Source organism: Geospiza fortis, unplaced genomic scaffold (assembly GCF_000277835.1).
Source record: "Geospiza fortis unplaced genomic scaffold, GeoFor_1.0 scaffold89, whole genome shotgun sequence".
In the NCBI taxonomy this organism is placed as follows: domain Eukaryota; kingdom Metazoa; phylum Chordata; class Aves; order Passeriformes; family Thraupidae; genus Geospiza; species Geospiza fortis.
Window position 1 is genome coordinate 373,479 of NW_005054615.1, and position 14,112 is coordinate 387,590.

A 14,112-nucleotide genomic window follows, 5' to 3' on the forward strand; every position below is an offset into this window, starting at 1 on the left:
GCCCGGGGCGGGCCCCAGTGTTTACAGATCCTCGAGTTGTGCCTTAAAGGCCTCGGCAGCCCCCGGGCTGTCCCGGGGGGGCCGCCAGCCGGGGCTTCCCAAGGAAACCAGGAGCGGGGACAATGCCAGCTCCTGGTTTGGGGGACCAACCCACGCTGGCCCAGGCTCTCCTGCACCCTGGGAGCTGCTGCCTTCTCTCCCGACGTCCTGAATGTGTCCTGTGTTCCTGCCCTTCCCTGCTGGGGCTGCGGAGAGCAGATCCTGGCATCACGGGGCAGGAAGAGCACAGCTCCGTGGGGACCTGCCCTGGCTGGGGACATCACACGGGGGAATGTCACCTGGGGCTGTGGCAGGTCCAAGCTGGGCTTGGCCTCCCCACGGGGCCTTTATCTCTGGAGTTACTCCTTGAGTGTTCAAAAGGGAATTTTCTGGGAGCTGTTTTACCGCAGCCGTTTATTTATGACCCTCATGTGACCATTTTGAGCCACTTGCTGTAAAACCAGGCCTCCCATTTTTGATATCATTTAGGTTCAAGGCTTTTATACCAATAAAGACTGAAGGAAGAGGCGTCACGGGGTGTGTCTGGGCAGGAGGGCACAGCGGGGTGGCAGCAGGCAGGGAGCTATGCAGGAAAGGGGAAAAGGATGGAGATCAACTCCCCGATCCAGTGCCAGAGCCCCAGGCGCCAGACTGCAGCACATTCTGCCAGGCACGCAGAGCCAGGCTGCCCCAGGATGCTGCAGGGAGTCCCCCCATGCTCAGCACCACCCTGGCTGTGGCTGGCAGTGAGCACAGGCTCCCGGGGTGGCACCCGCTGCAGATGACATCCACACCGTGCAGTGCTGCTGCAGGGGGAGAGGCAGAGGGGTCCCCCCACTTCGTGTGCCACCAGCCCTAGGACACATAAAACCATCCCAAAAAAATGGTAACAAAATAACTTTATTCTGCTTTATCAAAAGAACTGAACTGTGAATGTAAACCTGACCGGATGTATCGTGTTTCCTTAGGGAGATGCGCATCCAGGGACAGACCCCTTTAGTCACAGGCCATGGGAGCGGAGAGAAAAGCCAATTCCATCCCAAAATCCTGGCTGCAGCCACCTCCCTGCTCACAGCTGGGGCTCAGAGGGCAGCACAGCCCATGCCAGGGTGACAAAGCCGTGGCCACCCCTCCTGCACACGCTGGGGCTGGGGAAGCAGGGCAGGGTGGGGAGGCTGCTGCAGAAGGCACTGGGCATCACACATGCTGCTGCAGGAGCTGGGACCACGGGGGCATCCCCTGGGGTCCCTCAGACCACACAGGGAGGTGGGAGATGCACACAGAGGGGACACTGAGCCAGTGACAGCCACTCAAGGCAAAGCCATGGCGCAGGGAGGCACAGCAAGGCTCGGATCCAAAGGGAAGCAGCTCCTCCTGCCCTGGCCTGCATGGACATCTTGCTCTGATCACTGCAGGAGAGCTGTGAACTGCCTGGGTATTGCTCCCAGCAGTTCCCCTCTGCCCTTGTCACTTCCAGGCTGGCAGAACCTACTCTGTCCAGCCATTCCTGATGCCCAGTGTGCCCAACCCCAGGAACACATGGAGGAAATCATGGAGACCACATTGCTGCTAACATTCCCTCCAGCAGTGCTTCTAGCCTATAAAGCCTGCCCTCGTCCCAAATTCCAACCAAAGCAGTGCTGCTGGGGTGAGGGGAGGCTGTGCCAAGGGCCTGCTGCAACACTGAGGAGGTGGCAGGGCAGGGATGAGACAACACTGCTTCCTCAAAGCCAACCCACAGCAAAAAAGGGACCCTGCAAGCCAAGCAGCACTTCCAGGAGACATTTCAAACACTGTGAAACACACTGCCACCTCCTCTCTGCCCTGGTGCCCTGCTCCCAACATGGCTGGGCTGGCAGAGGAGCTGGGATCCTGGAGCAGAGCATCAGCTGAGCCTTGGGAGTTTGCAGGCAGACAGAGAACAAGAAAGACCACCCGAAACTGCTGTGAAGTCCCAGAGTTATGTCTGAAAGGGGCAGGGCCAGCACAACCCAGAGATGGAGGAGGGCAGCCAAAGAAAGCAGAGACAGGAGGAGGAGGCACCATGTGCCACTGGAGACTCTGCCACCCCTGAAGGGCAGCCACACAGGGTGGGGACACCAAGCCCACACAGCTCCTCTGGGGACACCACCACACAGGCAAAGCTGCTTTGGGTTGAATGTTTCTCCATGGCAGCAGCTAAACACATCCCTCCCCTTGCCATGAGGCTGCAGATGGAGCCAGGGACACAAGACCCCAACAGGTCAAGTGGCCAGAGTGCCACCACCCCCAGCCCCTCCAAGGGTGGCACGGCTGCTCTGAGGGGACAGGACAGCAGGAGGGATGCACAGGGAGAGGTCTCTGAACATGCAGCAGGCAGTGCTGGGTGCTCCCAGCTGGAGGAGGGCATTCCAGCTCTTGCCAGCTGCTTCCCCAGGTGTTGCACCCCAGATCCTCACAGAACACGAGGAGGAGGAGCAGGTCCTAAAAGCAAGCACATCCTCACAAGCAGGGGGAGGAAGGAGGCAAAGCAGAAAGCAGGTTTGTCCCAGCAGATTCCCCCCTCCCCGAGCACCTCTCCCTCACCCTGCCATGGGAGAAGCAGGGTTGGATATATCACAGCACAAACCAGGACAGAAGATCCATCTGCCAGCAAGCCTGGCCAGGGATGAGAGGACCAGGGACACACTCCTTGCCATGGCTGCTCAAGGACATTCAAAGCAGGTCCCACTCCCTGGAGCAGCAGACTTTACATGAAGGAGCAGAGATGCCTCACCTACGTTGCAGCTGAAGTGTCAAACATCTGATCTGCAGCACAGCAGGGTCCTTTCACTCCTCTCTTCCCCTTCACTTTGCCAGCATGGCAGAGCAGTGGAAATTCAGCCCCCTTTCCCTGGTGAATGACTTACAGGGAGGCTGCAATCTGAGCAAACACTTGCCAGGCTCTGTTCCCAACCAGCTGCTCCGAGGTGCTCCTGAAAATCTGGTTTAGGAGGCAATGAGACTCAGCCACCCAGTGGGAGCACCAGAGTCAGTCCCAGGCAGCCAGTGCAAGGCTCTTGCTTGGAGAGGGGGGGTCACAGAATCCTTTTTCAGAGGTTGCTTGCTTCCTCCAAGTCGTTATCTAGCACTGCTGTCTGCAGGAATATCATGGCTGTGCAGATCCTACTCCCATAACCTATTCCACAGCAAACCACTCCTCAGCCCCAGCAGGAACACGATGGCCAAGGAGAGTCCACTCCACTGGAGTCCTTGAGGAGAGCGAGTCAGCGTCAGCAGAAACCTTCACCAAGCAAAGCTTCAGCAGCAGGACAAGGGGAACCTCCTCTTCACTCAGCCTCAGCCAGGAGTGCTGAGCAATGACCAGTGTGCAGCAACCCAGCACTCAGAGCCACATCTCCTTCCTGCTAAATAACTGCACCTACCCCGGGAGGCTTTCCGGCTGTCTGTCGTTTAATATTCCAGTATAGGTATGTTAGTACAGGATTATCCCTCCTTTGGAAGCACCCATTTCACAGGGGGACAAACAGAAGAGGCAGAGCCCTTGTGATCTGTTGCTAGAAGAAAATCAACCCAGCTGCCACCTATACCCACACAAGATGTGCAGGCAGGCAGGCAGGGGCTGCATGCGCCCCAGCGCACAGGGCCTCGTCGCCGGGCACAGCCAGGCTCGCTGCTGAGCTACACCGGGCTCCCCAGGCCTCCCTCAGCCACTGCTCTCCTCGCCTCTCTGGGGGCTTTCTCCAGGGCTCTCTGGGCTCTTCTGTGCAGGAAGGCTGGTTTGGTGGGCAGTCCTCAGGCTGGCCTGCTGGAAGGCACAGGAGTCCAGGAACACGCCGGGGATGCGGTCGCCGAAGTACAGCTTGCTGTTGGCAGCTATGGCCTGGTACTTCATCAGCTCCAGATACTCAGGGGTCAGCTTCAGCTGCAACAAACAGAAACCAGAGACCCTAAGAGACAACTTTCTGTGCCCTGTGGTGCTAGGTTTCATGTCAGGCAGCCCCTCATGGGGGGGTCTCAGAGACCCTGGCACAGAGCCCAAGATGCCTGTGGTTTTGATTATGACCTTGGAGCAAGTCACAAACCTTAGATGAAGATCTGCAAGCCATGACAGTTTAAGTAGAATGATAGTGAATTTATCACAAAGTGAAAAAGTAGATTTTGGGGTTTCTAGAATGGGGGTTCAGGGGGTAAGATGGAGGGATCTGGGTGTGTCCAGCCTTTCTCCTTCTTCTTCTTGGCCTCCGTCTTCTGCTGTGATGGTGCCACTTTTAGATTGGTTTAGAGTAGAAGCTCACTGTCTAACATGGGTGACAGGTATTGGAAAGTAATTGTAAATATTGTACATGTAGTTTTTAGTATAAAGATATAACACCACCCCAGGGGCAGGCAGAGTGCCTTGGCCTGTCGTGCTGAGTGGACCTCAGCTGGACAGGAGAAAGAATTTTATAGACAAGATACAATAAACAACCTTGAGACTGAGAAATGAAGAGCCCTGACTCTTTCTTCGAGTGCCAGGCTGGGAAAAGAGACTTTCCAACTCTTCTTGGGGTCACTGTGACCAGCTAGAGATCCCAAATGGGGTGTGGGCTGTCAGATCAAGTGCTCTCCCAGTGCTGCCCAGAGTGAGTGACCAGCTCCCCAGAGCTCACCTTGTTGGAGTCAGCCAGCTTCCGAGCAGTGTAGTACTCTGCATCAGCTTTTGCCTTCTCCCTTGCCAGGAATGCAGCATCTAACACAGCAGCAGGGGAGGGGCAGGAAAGAAAGCATGAGGAAGTGAAGGGCCCCAAACCACACTGAGCACCTGAGCCCTCACCCCATGGGGACCACCCAACCCAGGAGTGCCTGGCTGGCCCTGTACCTGCCCTGCAGCTTCCTGGAGAGCTCCATGCACATTGCAGGAATGATCCCAGTGCACAGCCTTGCACCCCTGCAGCACCCTCGATGGTTTCTGCAGGTCTGAGGTTCCTCCACCTGCCACAGCCCCAGCAGTGTGCTCACCTTCAATCTCAGAAATCCGCTTCTCCGTTTCCTTCTCCATGATCTTCTGCTGGTAGTGGATCCTGGCCACCTGTGCAGCCTTCTCTGCCTCTGCAATCACAACAGGCTCAGCTGGGAAATCTGCTTCTCAGGCCCTGAGCACCAGCACCCTGACCCCAGCACCTGCTGCAGGGTCTGCCACCCCAGGAGCTGGCTCCCTGCTCCCTCCCTCCCCACCCAGTGCCAGTCTGTGCTCCAAGCAGCAGAGTTTTCTTCCTTTCTTTACAGGAAGAAAACACAATGCTGGTGTCTGCAGACATCCTGTTTACAAGCACAGGGACATGGAGCTCCAAGCCCAAGCAGCTTTTCCAGCAGAGTGATTTCCTCCGTCCCTGCTGCAGGACAGAGGTGCTCCCTGCTCTGCTGCTAGGGGATTTTCACCCAGATGTTCAAACAACTGCTTGTGCAGCCTGGCTGAGCCTCCCTCAGGGAGCTGCCAGTGATGAAGACAATGTCCTGCCCCAGCTCAGCAGGGAAGGCAGGAATGGAGGCTGAGCCTGTGCTGGTGCCATTACCAATGAGTGCTTTCTTCCTGTCTGTCTCTGCCTCCTTCTCCACCACCTTCTGCCTCTGGGCTGCAATCAGCAGCTTGGTCTTCTCAGCCTCCCTGCAAGGGGAGAAGTGTTATCCTGGGGAAGCGGAGTGAGGGGCAGTATTGGGGTACACAAAACAGGGAGTACTTTGGACCTTATTAGCATAAGAGATGTGATAAACAAAATGCCTTGGCAAGAGCAAACAGACCTTTGAGAATTAAATCAAGATTGCAAGAGGATTTAATCAAACTAGTTTACCAGAAAAAGAAAATTACATTGACTTCTGCAAGCAAGAGGTGTTTAAAATGTCTAAGTTTGTTTATGTGATGATTAACCCAATCACTGTAGTAAAACATTACAAATCTTCCTAGAATAAGTATATAAGCAGTTGTACTTCACATTAAATTTGGATTCTTTGACCATCTCAAAGTCTCCCCCATCTCCCCAATTGCTGATAGAGCAGCTCTGCATCCCAGGAGAGGCCATGGGGACAAGGGGCCAGCCAGCTGCCAGCTCCCTGCTCACAGCCACGGGGACTGGCTCTGTCTGCAGCTGTATGAGCACACACACAGGCCAGAGGAAGGAGCATCCCCCTCTCCATCTGACCACATCTGGATTCAAGTCCAGTCTGAGGCCTTCAGGACGAGGAGCAGGGCAACATGGACTGGGAGCTGGGCTTGCTCAGCCAAAGGTTGAGACCTAACAGCATCTCCTCCTGCCCAAAGGCATCTCAGAGATCCTGGAGGGGAGCTTATGGGCAAAGCTCAAGACCCTGAGCCCTGATTTCAGCACGGAAATGGAAAACAGAAGGCACAAGCACACCTGGCCAAGCACACACTGCCTGGAGCTCACCTCTCACTCCCTGAGCACCAGGGAGGAGCTTTCCAACAGCACTGTGCCTGTGCAGGACCCTCAGAAGTAATGAATGCAATGTTATGCCCAGCTACTCACATTAGCTCGAAGTTTCTCCGGATGGCCTCTGGAATTTTGGGTTTTGTGACACGCACGGCCTGTGAGGGCAGAAAGAGGGAGCACACTTTGAATGGAACACTTTGATGCAATCTGAACAACCAAGACATCTCTCTGCAAAACCAGCTGCACTGCTGTGGACAGTGGTGCCTAATCCTCCTGTGCAACACAGCTGAGCATGGTCACTCTCCCAGGGGTGTCCCACATTTTCATTTCTTCTCATCCATCCCAACCCACATTCCCAACAGGGACAGAGGCTCCAAGCCCCATCCAAGCTGGCCTTGGACACTTCCAGGGATCCAGGGGCAGCTTCTCTGGGCACCCTGTGCCAGGGCCTCAGCACCCTTAGCACAAAACATTCATCTTTCAGTTTAAAACTGCTGTCCCTCGTCCTGTCACTGCAGGCTTTGGCAAGAAGTCTTTCTCCACCTTCTTAAATCTCTCATTATTGAGAGGCCACAACCCACCTGGATAGTGAGACCTGGTGCCATGACATTGAGGTCCTTCTGCAGGGCCAACTTCAAGTTCTCATCTATCTGATCTGTGTTTGGAGGACAAAAGAGAGACCATGTGGTTTATCATGTTTTCCCCCACAGCTTGTGTGGCAAAGAGCCAGCAGGCCTTGAAGAGCAGGTAACTCTAGAGTGGAAGATAAGGATGCTTCCTGAGACATTCAGTACATTGTTTCACTTCCTGTGTCCCTTGAAAAACATTCCTAAAAGGAAAGTTACATGCTGGTGACTAGAAAAGTTCAGCTGTTGATGGATTTGTGTTATCTGAACTAACTGCAAGGGGCTTTCAGCATCTCAGCAAGACAGAATGCTCAGAGCCTGGGGTAGAAATCTATCCCTTCTCAGCACTTGGACTTGGAGTACGTGAATATTAAAATTCTGACAACCTTTTAAGATTGTCATAAGCCATTTTTTCCCTGCTCAGCCACTCAAGAAGGAACAGAACCTGCTCTGTGGCACAAGGAGAGTATGACCTGTGCTAATTCCTGAAGCACTGCTACCTCCCTGTGAAAAACCCTCCAGCTCTCACTTGTTAGAGACAGCCTGAAGGAAGCTGTGGAAGTACAAAAGTGAATTCAGCAGCAGAGCAGGGGATTAAAAGCAGGAGCAGAACAAGACAAATCCACTGTCATAGTGAAGGCCACAGGCATCACTGCACACACAAGAGCAGAGTGGCTCTGCTGGAAAAAAAGTGGAAAAACACTCAAATCAAATTCCCACATGCAGATGGGGAAAGACAGAGACACCTGAGTCACTGAAGTTACAGGGGAAGAGGCAGATGGATGTAAAGGAGCTGGATCTACACTGCAACTCCAGCACAGGGGCAGTGTGGCCCAAGGGTACAATATCCTGTAAGATATTCCAGGAATATTCCAGCGGATGCACTCACCAAACAGCTCGATGTACACCTCCTGCAGGGTGTGGGCACTGCAGAACTGGTTCAGCTCGTGGTGGATTTTGTTGAAGATCAAGGTCTTGTCGTAGTCAGCGGTGTAATTCCTCACGATGTCGTACACTGGGGAAGGGAGAGAACACCACAGCTCACCACTGGCACCTGCCAGGGTGTCAGGGAAGGACTGCAGCACTGGCACGGGGCTTTTTCAGTAGCCAAAGCCCCAGCTGCCCTGCCCAGCTGCCAGGTGCTGCTGGGATTACACAGTTTCAAGGAGCAGCCATGGCAGGATGTACTGCCTGGTCCTGTTTCATCATCTGCATAAACAAATGAAACAGCAAAGCCTCACCAGGACCTGCATGCACAGGAGCAGGTGCTGCTGGAAAGGGAAAGCAAGCATCACTCCCATTATTTAAGGCAACCAGATCCTGCACTAAAAGGTCAAGGGAGGGGATTGTCTCCCTCTGCTCCTGCTGAGACCCACCTGGAGCCCTGTGCACAGTTCTGGCCTGTAAACCCACCACATGGGAAGGACATTGGAAGTGTTGGAGCAGGAGGCCATGCTCCAACACTTCCAATGCATCCTGCAAACCAAGCCAGAGCTGCCCCAGGATGAGTGAAGACAAAGGAACCAGGATGGGAAATACCTGCATATGGGGCCAGCTTATTGACAACTTCTATTCGGTCAATGTAGATCATAACACCACCACTGCAAGGGAAAAGAGACTTCATCATTCATTGTTTTACATCTCTGCAGCTGCTAACAGCTAACAGATGTAAAGCAAAGGCATCTTTATCTCTGTTTTAACAGATTTAAAGCAAAGGCATCTTCATCCCTCTTTTAACAGCTAACAGATTTAAAGCAAAGGCATCTTTATTTCTGTTTTAACAGATTTAAAGCAAAATCATCTTTGTCCCTCTTTTACAATATTGTGAGCATTTGTTTAAAGTAAAGGCATCTTTATCTCTATTTTAACAGATTTAAAGCAAAGGCATCTTAATCTCTGTTTTAACAGATTTAAAGCAAAAACATCTTTATCCCTCTTTTACAATATTGTGAGCATTTTGCAATGAGGTAACAGCCAATCCCAGTCCTTCTCTCTGCATAAATCCTTTCCCTTTGTGATTCCCTACTCAACCAGCCAAAGGAAAGCTTTTCTGATCAGGAATGTGGCTGCGGCTCTCAGGACAGCAGAGGGGAAGGCAGCAAGGACAGCAGGTGACACCTGCCCCCAAATGCAGACACACCTCAGCTCTTCTGGGCAGCAACACGTGTGAAATAGAAAAAGCCCTGAGTTTAATTCACAAGCACTAACTCCAGCAGGAGCTTGGCAAGGCCCAGGAGAAAGGAAGGAACACAGCACAAGGCAAACTTCAATCCACTGGAGCTCTCCAGGAACACCACGAGCACCTCAGTAGAGGCAGCCTGCAGGCAATCCTCTCCCCAAGGAAGGATGGCAGGGAAAGGGGGAATCAGAGGCCAGGCTTGTCCCCAGCCCCTGCTCTTGCTGGTGTGGCTTTCAGAAAGCCATGCCCACCCCTGGGTACCCGTAACACCAGAGAAAAGCAGAACTCTACAGGGAAGAAAAAGCCCCTTAACTTTCAGCAGCTCTAGGTCTCTAGAGAGCCTAATTTCAAAGCAGAATACTCCTGCCATGATGTCCTTGGGACACAGGCATATCACAGACCAGAAGCTTCAGCAGCAACTGATTGGAGACAGCTCATTCCTGGCAGTGCAACTCCCACATTCCCAAACTCAGCCTCTGTGATGTTTGAACTCAAACAGATCCCCCATGACAAACTGCTTTTCTTATTTTACAGATCTTGATCTCTGGCAGCTCAAAGCCAGGTCTGCAGGAAATAAAAAACAACCTGAACTTGCCTGTGTCTGTGTTCTTTTGGATAAGGCCTCCCAAGCCCAGCCTGTGCTTGCTCCAAACCTGCTTCAGGACAGCTATGAGCTAAAAACACTGGTGATGGATGGCCCTGATCTGCTGCAAATCCGGCATTTCAATCTTAAAGGGATGTCAGAAAGAAAAGGAGAGTGTCTGCAGCACCCTGGATCCTATCAGGACTCATCCACAGCCCCACACCACCTCCCTGGCAGGGAAGGGTCTGAAATGGCACCTCAGAGCTGTGAGGGCTGCCTGACTCTGCCAGCACCTCCCACAGCAACCCTGCTGAGGGGCCAGGCTGGGACAGTCAGTGGGACATCACCCACTGTTACTCCATTATCATGGATAATTCAGAAGGGTTTGTGTGGTGTGCTGGGGGATAAGTGCATTTTCTCAGTCCTGCTGGTCAGGCTTTGAGGAAACAGGTGCCACTCAGACCCCAAAGTCTGCAGGGAGAGAGGAACAAGGGGAAATCCATAAAAGGAGGATCAACACATAGAAGTTTAAGCATAATTAGGCAGCAGTGTACAAGGAGACAGCACCCAGGGAATGCCACAGGAGATGGACACAGGTAGACCCTGGAAAGCCTCACACAATTCAGGATCCAACTCAGGGTTTTAATGTATTCACTGAATGCTGCCAGGTACAAACAAGACAGGTAAGGCAAAAAAATGGGGGATGGGACACCCACACAGACACTCAGAAGGTTCCAGATATAGATAAGGACACGGGGAACAGGAACATAAAGAGAAACCCAGCCTTTAAAATGTGGTGGTTTGACATGTAAACACAAAACCTGAAACTGTTTGGGCTCTATTCTGGTAGCAGACTTTGAACTGGGACAGTGACAGTGCAGGTGTGCTCCAGTTGTTATTTATAAGCTCATGTTTCACCATGGAAATGTGGATGCAAAGCTTGGGCACCGAGCAGCTGCAGACTTTGGATCCCAAATGCAGGCAGCTGAAAGGCTCCTGCAGCAACACCTGGGCACTGGGCAGGGCTGCTGGGACCTTTGGTCAGAAGTGCATTCAATTATTAACTGAGAACTGCTTTCCCCAGCTGTCTGCTGCTTTAAAGCCCATTTTTACTGCCTGCACCTTCCCAACCACCTGCATTGAAGAACTGAACCCCTCAACACTGAAATTCAACAGGAACTTCAGTTTTAACTCCTAAATCACAGAAGCACAGAATGGTTGAGGCTGGCTTTGGCCTCAGCCTTTGGCCTTTTGATCTTTACCTCACCACAAAAGGATTCTGGACAAGGCCCTGAAGTGACAGGACAAGGGGGAATGGGTTCAGACTTACAGAGGGGAAATTCAGGTGAGATATAAAGAAGGAATTGTTCCCTGGCAGGGTGGGCAGGCCTGGCACAGGGTGCCCAGAGCAGCTGGGGCTGCCCCTGGATCCCTGGCAGTGCCCAAGGTCAGCCTTGGAGCACCTGGCACAGTGGAAGGTGTCCCTGCCATGGCAGGGGTGGCACTGGATGGGATTTAAGGTCCCTTCCCACCCAAACCATTTTGTGATTCTGTGAAAGCTGCAGCACTGAACACTAACATTATTTACAGATACTCCTGAATAACCTTCAGATACTCCTGAAAAACCTTTAGGATCTGAAATGAAAACCACAAGACCCTTATGGTAATATTTAAGCTCAAACGATGTCTGATGCTGAACAACCCCAAGAAAGTTAATACTGGTTAAACCTGATCAAAATTAACTCTGTTTTATGAACATTGCCACTAACATTCACTTTTTAATTTCAACGTGGTCACTGTGTGTCACCACTCCAGCCACCACTGATTTATTTTTTTAAACAGAAATTTTGTTGAGGACCCTGAACGTAAAAGACAAGGAGAATCACCAGATTTATTTTTTTTTTATCCTGAAGAGTCATCACTTTAACTTGTGGATGAACCAACACAACAGGATCTGTAACCCAACAGGATCTGTAACCAGCCCTCTCCTCCTGCTTGTTACAACTCAAATCAGCCTGATTATGCAGCCAGAATTTCATTTGGAAGTGAACTCCCTCCCATCACGAGGATTCCCACTCCCTGTTTCCTTCTGCCCACTGCTGGGGCCAGCACCTGAATCAGCCACAAGACTCAGAGTGGAAATAACCAGGGCACAGCAAAGAGAAAGCAAAGGGGGGCCAGAGTGTCAACTGAGGGGAGAAGCCCAGAAAAATTCAAGATAACATCACAATAAATGCAAACATCCCTCATTGCACAAGCAATGGGGTGTCAGAATAACTGAGGGGAGAAGCCCAGAAAAATCCAAGATAACATCACAATAAATGCAAATATCCTCTGAACAGCAGCTCCAGCAAGAGCCAGTGCTCCCTCCTGTTCTGCTACACTGTGTACATCTGGGATTCATTTCATGGCAGGTGCCTTTACTTCCCAACCCCAATGTCCCAGCCCTGCCAATGACCCCAGGCAGTGGATCTAGGAGAAATCCAAGTGGAAGCCATACCTTGTCCCACAAGGCACATTCTTCACTTCATCAGTCTGCAGCGTGGTCTGCAACACAAACACAGCAGCACTCACCAACCTGGCTCCCAGGAAGGCCCAGACTCCCACAGTGGCACCACAGAGCCAAAAACATGTCCTTGGCCTCCCTGGTGATGCCTGCAGGGGTGGGCAGGAGGCAAAGCTTCTCCTCCCCTGCAGCTGTGCCTGTTTCCCTGCTCTGGAATGCCAGGAAACAGTGACAGCCACAAACACAGAGTGTCCCCCTGAGCAGGACACTGCCAGCCCCAGCAGTGTCACACACACACATGGTGGGTAGAGCTCTCCAGGAGGACAAGTCCTGGCTCCCCAGGGCAGGGAGAGGGCACTGACCTGCACGGATTTGAAGGTGGTGATGAAGGGGAGCATGATGTGGTAGCCAGGGCCGCTGGGGCTGGTCAGCAACGCTCCACCCCTGAGGAGAGGGAGGAAAACAGCCTCAGGAAGGTGGCAAACAGCAAGGGCTGGCTTTGAGGGTAAGCTCAAACTGCCAGGGCTCACAGAGAATTGCATCAGTGCCCTCAATTCGCCAGCAATTCCCCAGCAAAAGGGCTGAGTGCACCCGATCTCTGCCTGCTGCAACTTTGCACGAAGCCTTGAACTCCTGGAGCAGGCAGCTACTGCTAAACCCTCCCAGCACTGCAACACTGCACAGAGCTGCAAGAACACGGATTTCTCCTCTAAATAGTTCGCTGGTAACCATGGAAAATCCAGCCGTGGATGTGATGCTGCCAGTTTGGGTTTTGGCACAGCCCCTCGCCCAGAGAAAACCCCCCAGGGGTGTTAATGCTCAACACAACTGTGGTTAAAGGGAACTGGGGACATTTGGGGTCTCTTAGCAGTCCTGGTCAAGTCTTTGAAGCAAAAGCTGGCAGAGGTGTCACCCCCTCCCCAGTGACAGTGCAGCCTCCCCAGGTGCTGCACATTTTGCAGAGTGCTCTTTCCTTCAGCCCTCAGTCTCTCCTCTTCTCCTCTATGGATGCTGTTGGTGTGCACATTCAATGGGCTGCTTTTGTTTAGTTCCCCCTCACTGCACAAAGTTGAATCTTAAGTAAAATGACAGTTCTACACAAACTAACAATAAAACTGCAACCTCTGTACTCATTTCACTCCTCAGGTGGCACAGTCTCTAGGTCTTTACAGATAAAGGGTCTTTACAGAATTTATTGTGCTTTACTCCATAAAGAACATTTTTACTTTCCGATTTTTTTGTGTGCCGAGTGGGAAGGGCAGGGCAAGCATTCCAAAGCACCAACACTGAGAGCTCTGGCCGGGTGACAGTTCGGGACAAAGGTGACAGCTCTTGCTGGCACAGGGGGAGAGATCAGATGCCAGCAGGCAGGACAGACCCAGGGCTCTGGAATGAGTTTGTGACGAGGGCAGGGGGGAAGGAGAGGCAGGAGAAGCAGCTCAGAGACCCAAGGGTGAGGGGAGCAGGGACAGCCAGGGCTGCCCGCACAGGGGGAAAAGCCTGAGGGGAGCAGAGGACAGAGCAATGCCGGGGCAGGGATGGATGGCAGCCCCGGGAAGGGCTCCGTACCTGTAGTACACGGCCAGGTGTCCCTCCTCGACCCTGTGGATGGCGGAGTAGAGCAGGAAGACCAGGAGCCCGGTGGCGGCGGCGGCCGCGGCCCCGGCCTGGGCCATGGCCATGCTCGCATCCCCTCCCGGCCCGGGGGCGCCGCGGGCCCGGCCCTGCACGGAACAGCGTCAGAGGGACACACCCGCCACAGGCGGGTGCGC

The 14,112-nt window shown here is 52.9% G+C and overlaps 1 protein-coding gene across 1 annotated transcript in view; it reads right to left on the minus strand.

Annotated features, from left to right (window-relative positions):
- Nucleotides 1–921: 921 nt before the first annotated feature.
- The window catches only part of ERLIN1 (ER lipid raft associated 1), a 14,292-nt gene continuing 1,101 nt past the window's right edge, over nt 922–14,112 (minus strand). Inside the window, exons 2-12 of the mRNA XM_005430293.3 lie at nt 13,910–14,064; nt 12,703–12,784; nt 12,335–12,381; nt 8,612–8,673; nt 7,962–8,087; nt 7,028–7,101; nt 6,543–6,601; nt 5,574–5,665; nt 5,020–5,109; nt 4,671–4,750; nt 922–3,943 (exon numbers count right to left, since the gene is read on the minus strand). Coding sequence (XP_005430350.2) covers nt 3,725–3,943; nt 4,671–4,750; nt 5,020–5,109; nt 5,574–5,665; nt 6,543–6,601; nt 7,028–7,101; nt 7,962–8,087; nt 8,612–8,673; nt 12,335–12,381; nt 12,703–12,784; nt 13,910–14,022 — 1,044 coding nt within the window. The 5' untranslated portion in view covers nt 14,023–14,064 and the 3' untranslated portion in view covers nt 922–3,724. The remainder of the gene's footprint in view (nt 3,944–4,670; nt 4,751–5,019; nt 5,110–5,573; nt 5,666–6,542; nt 6,602–7,027; nt 7,102–7,961; nt 8,088–8,611; nt 8,674–12,334; nt 12,382–12,702; nt 12,785–13,909; nt 14,065–14,112) is intronic.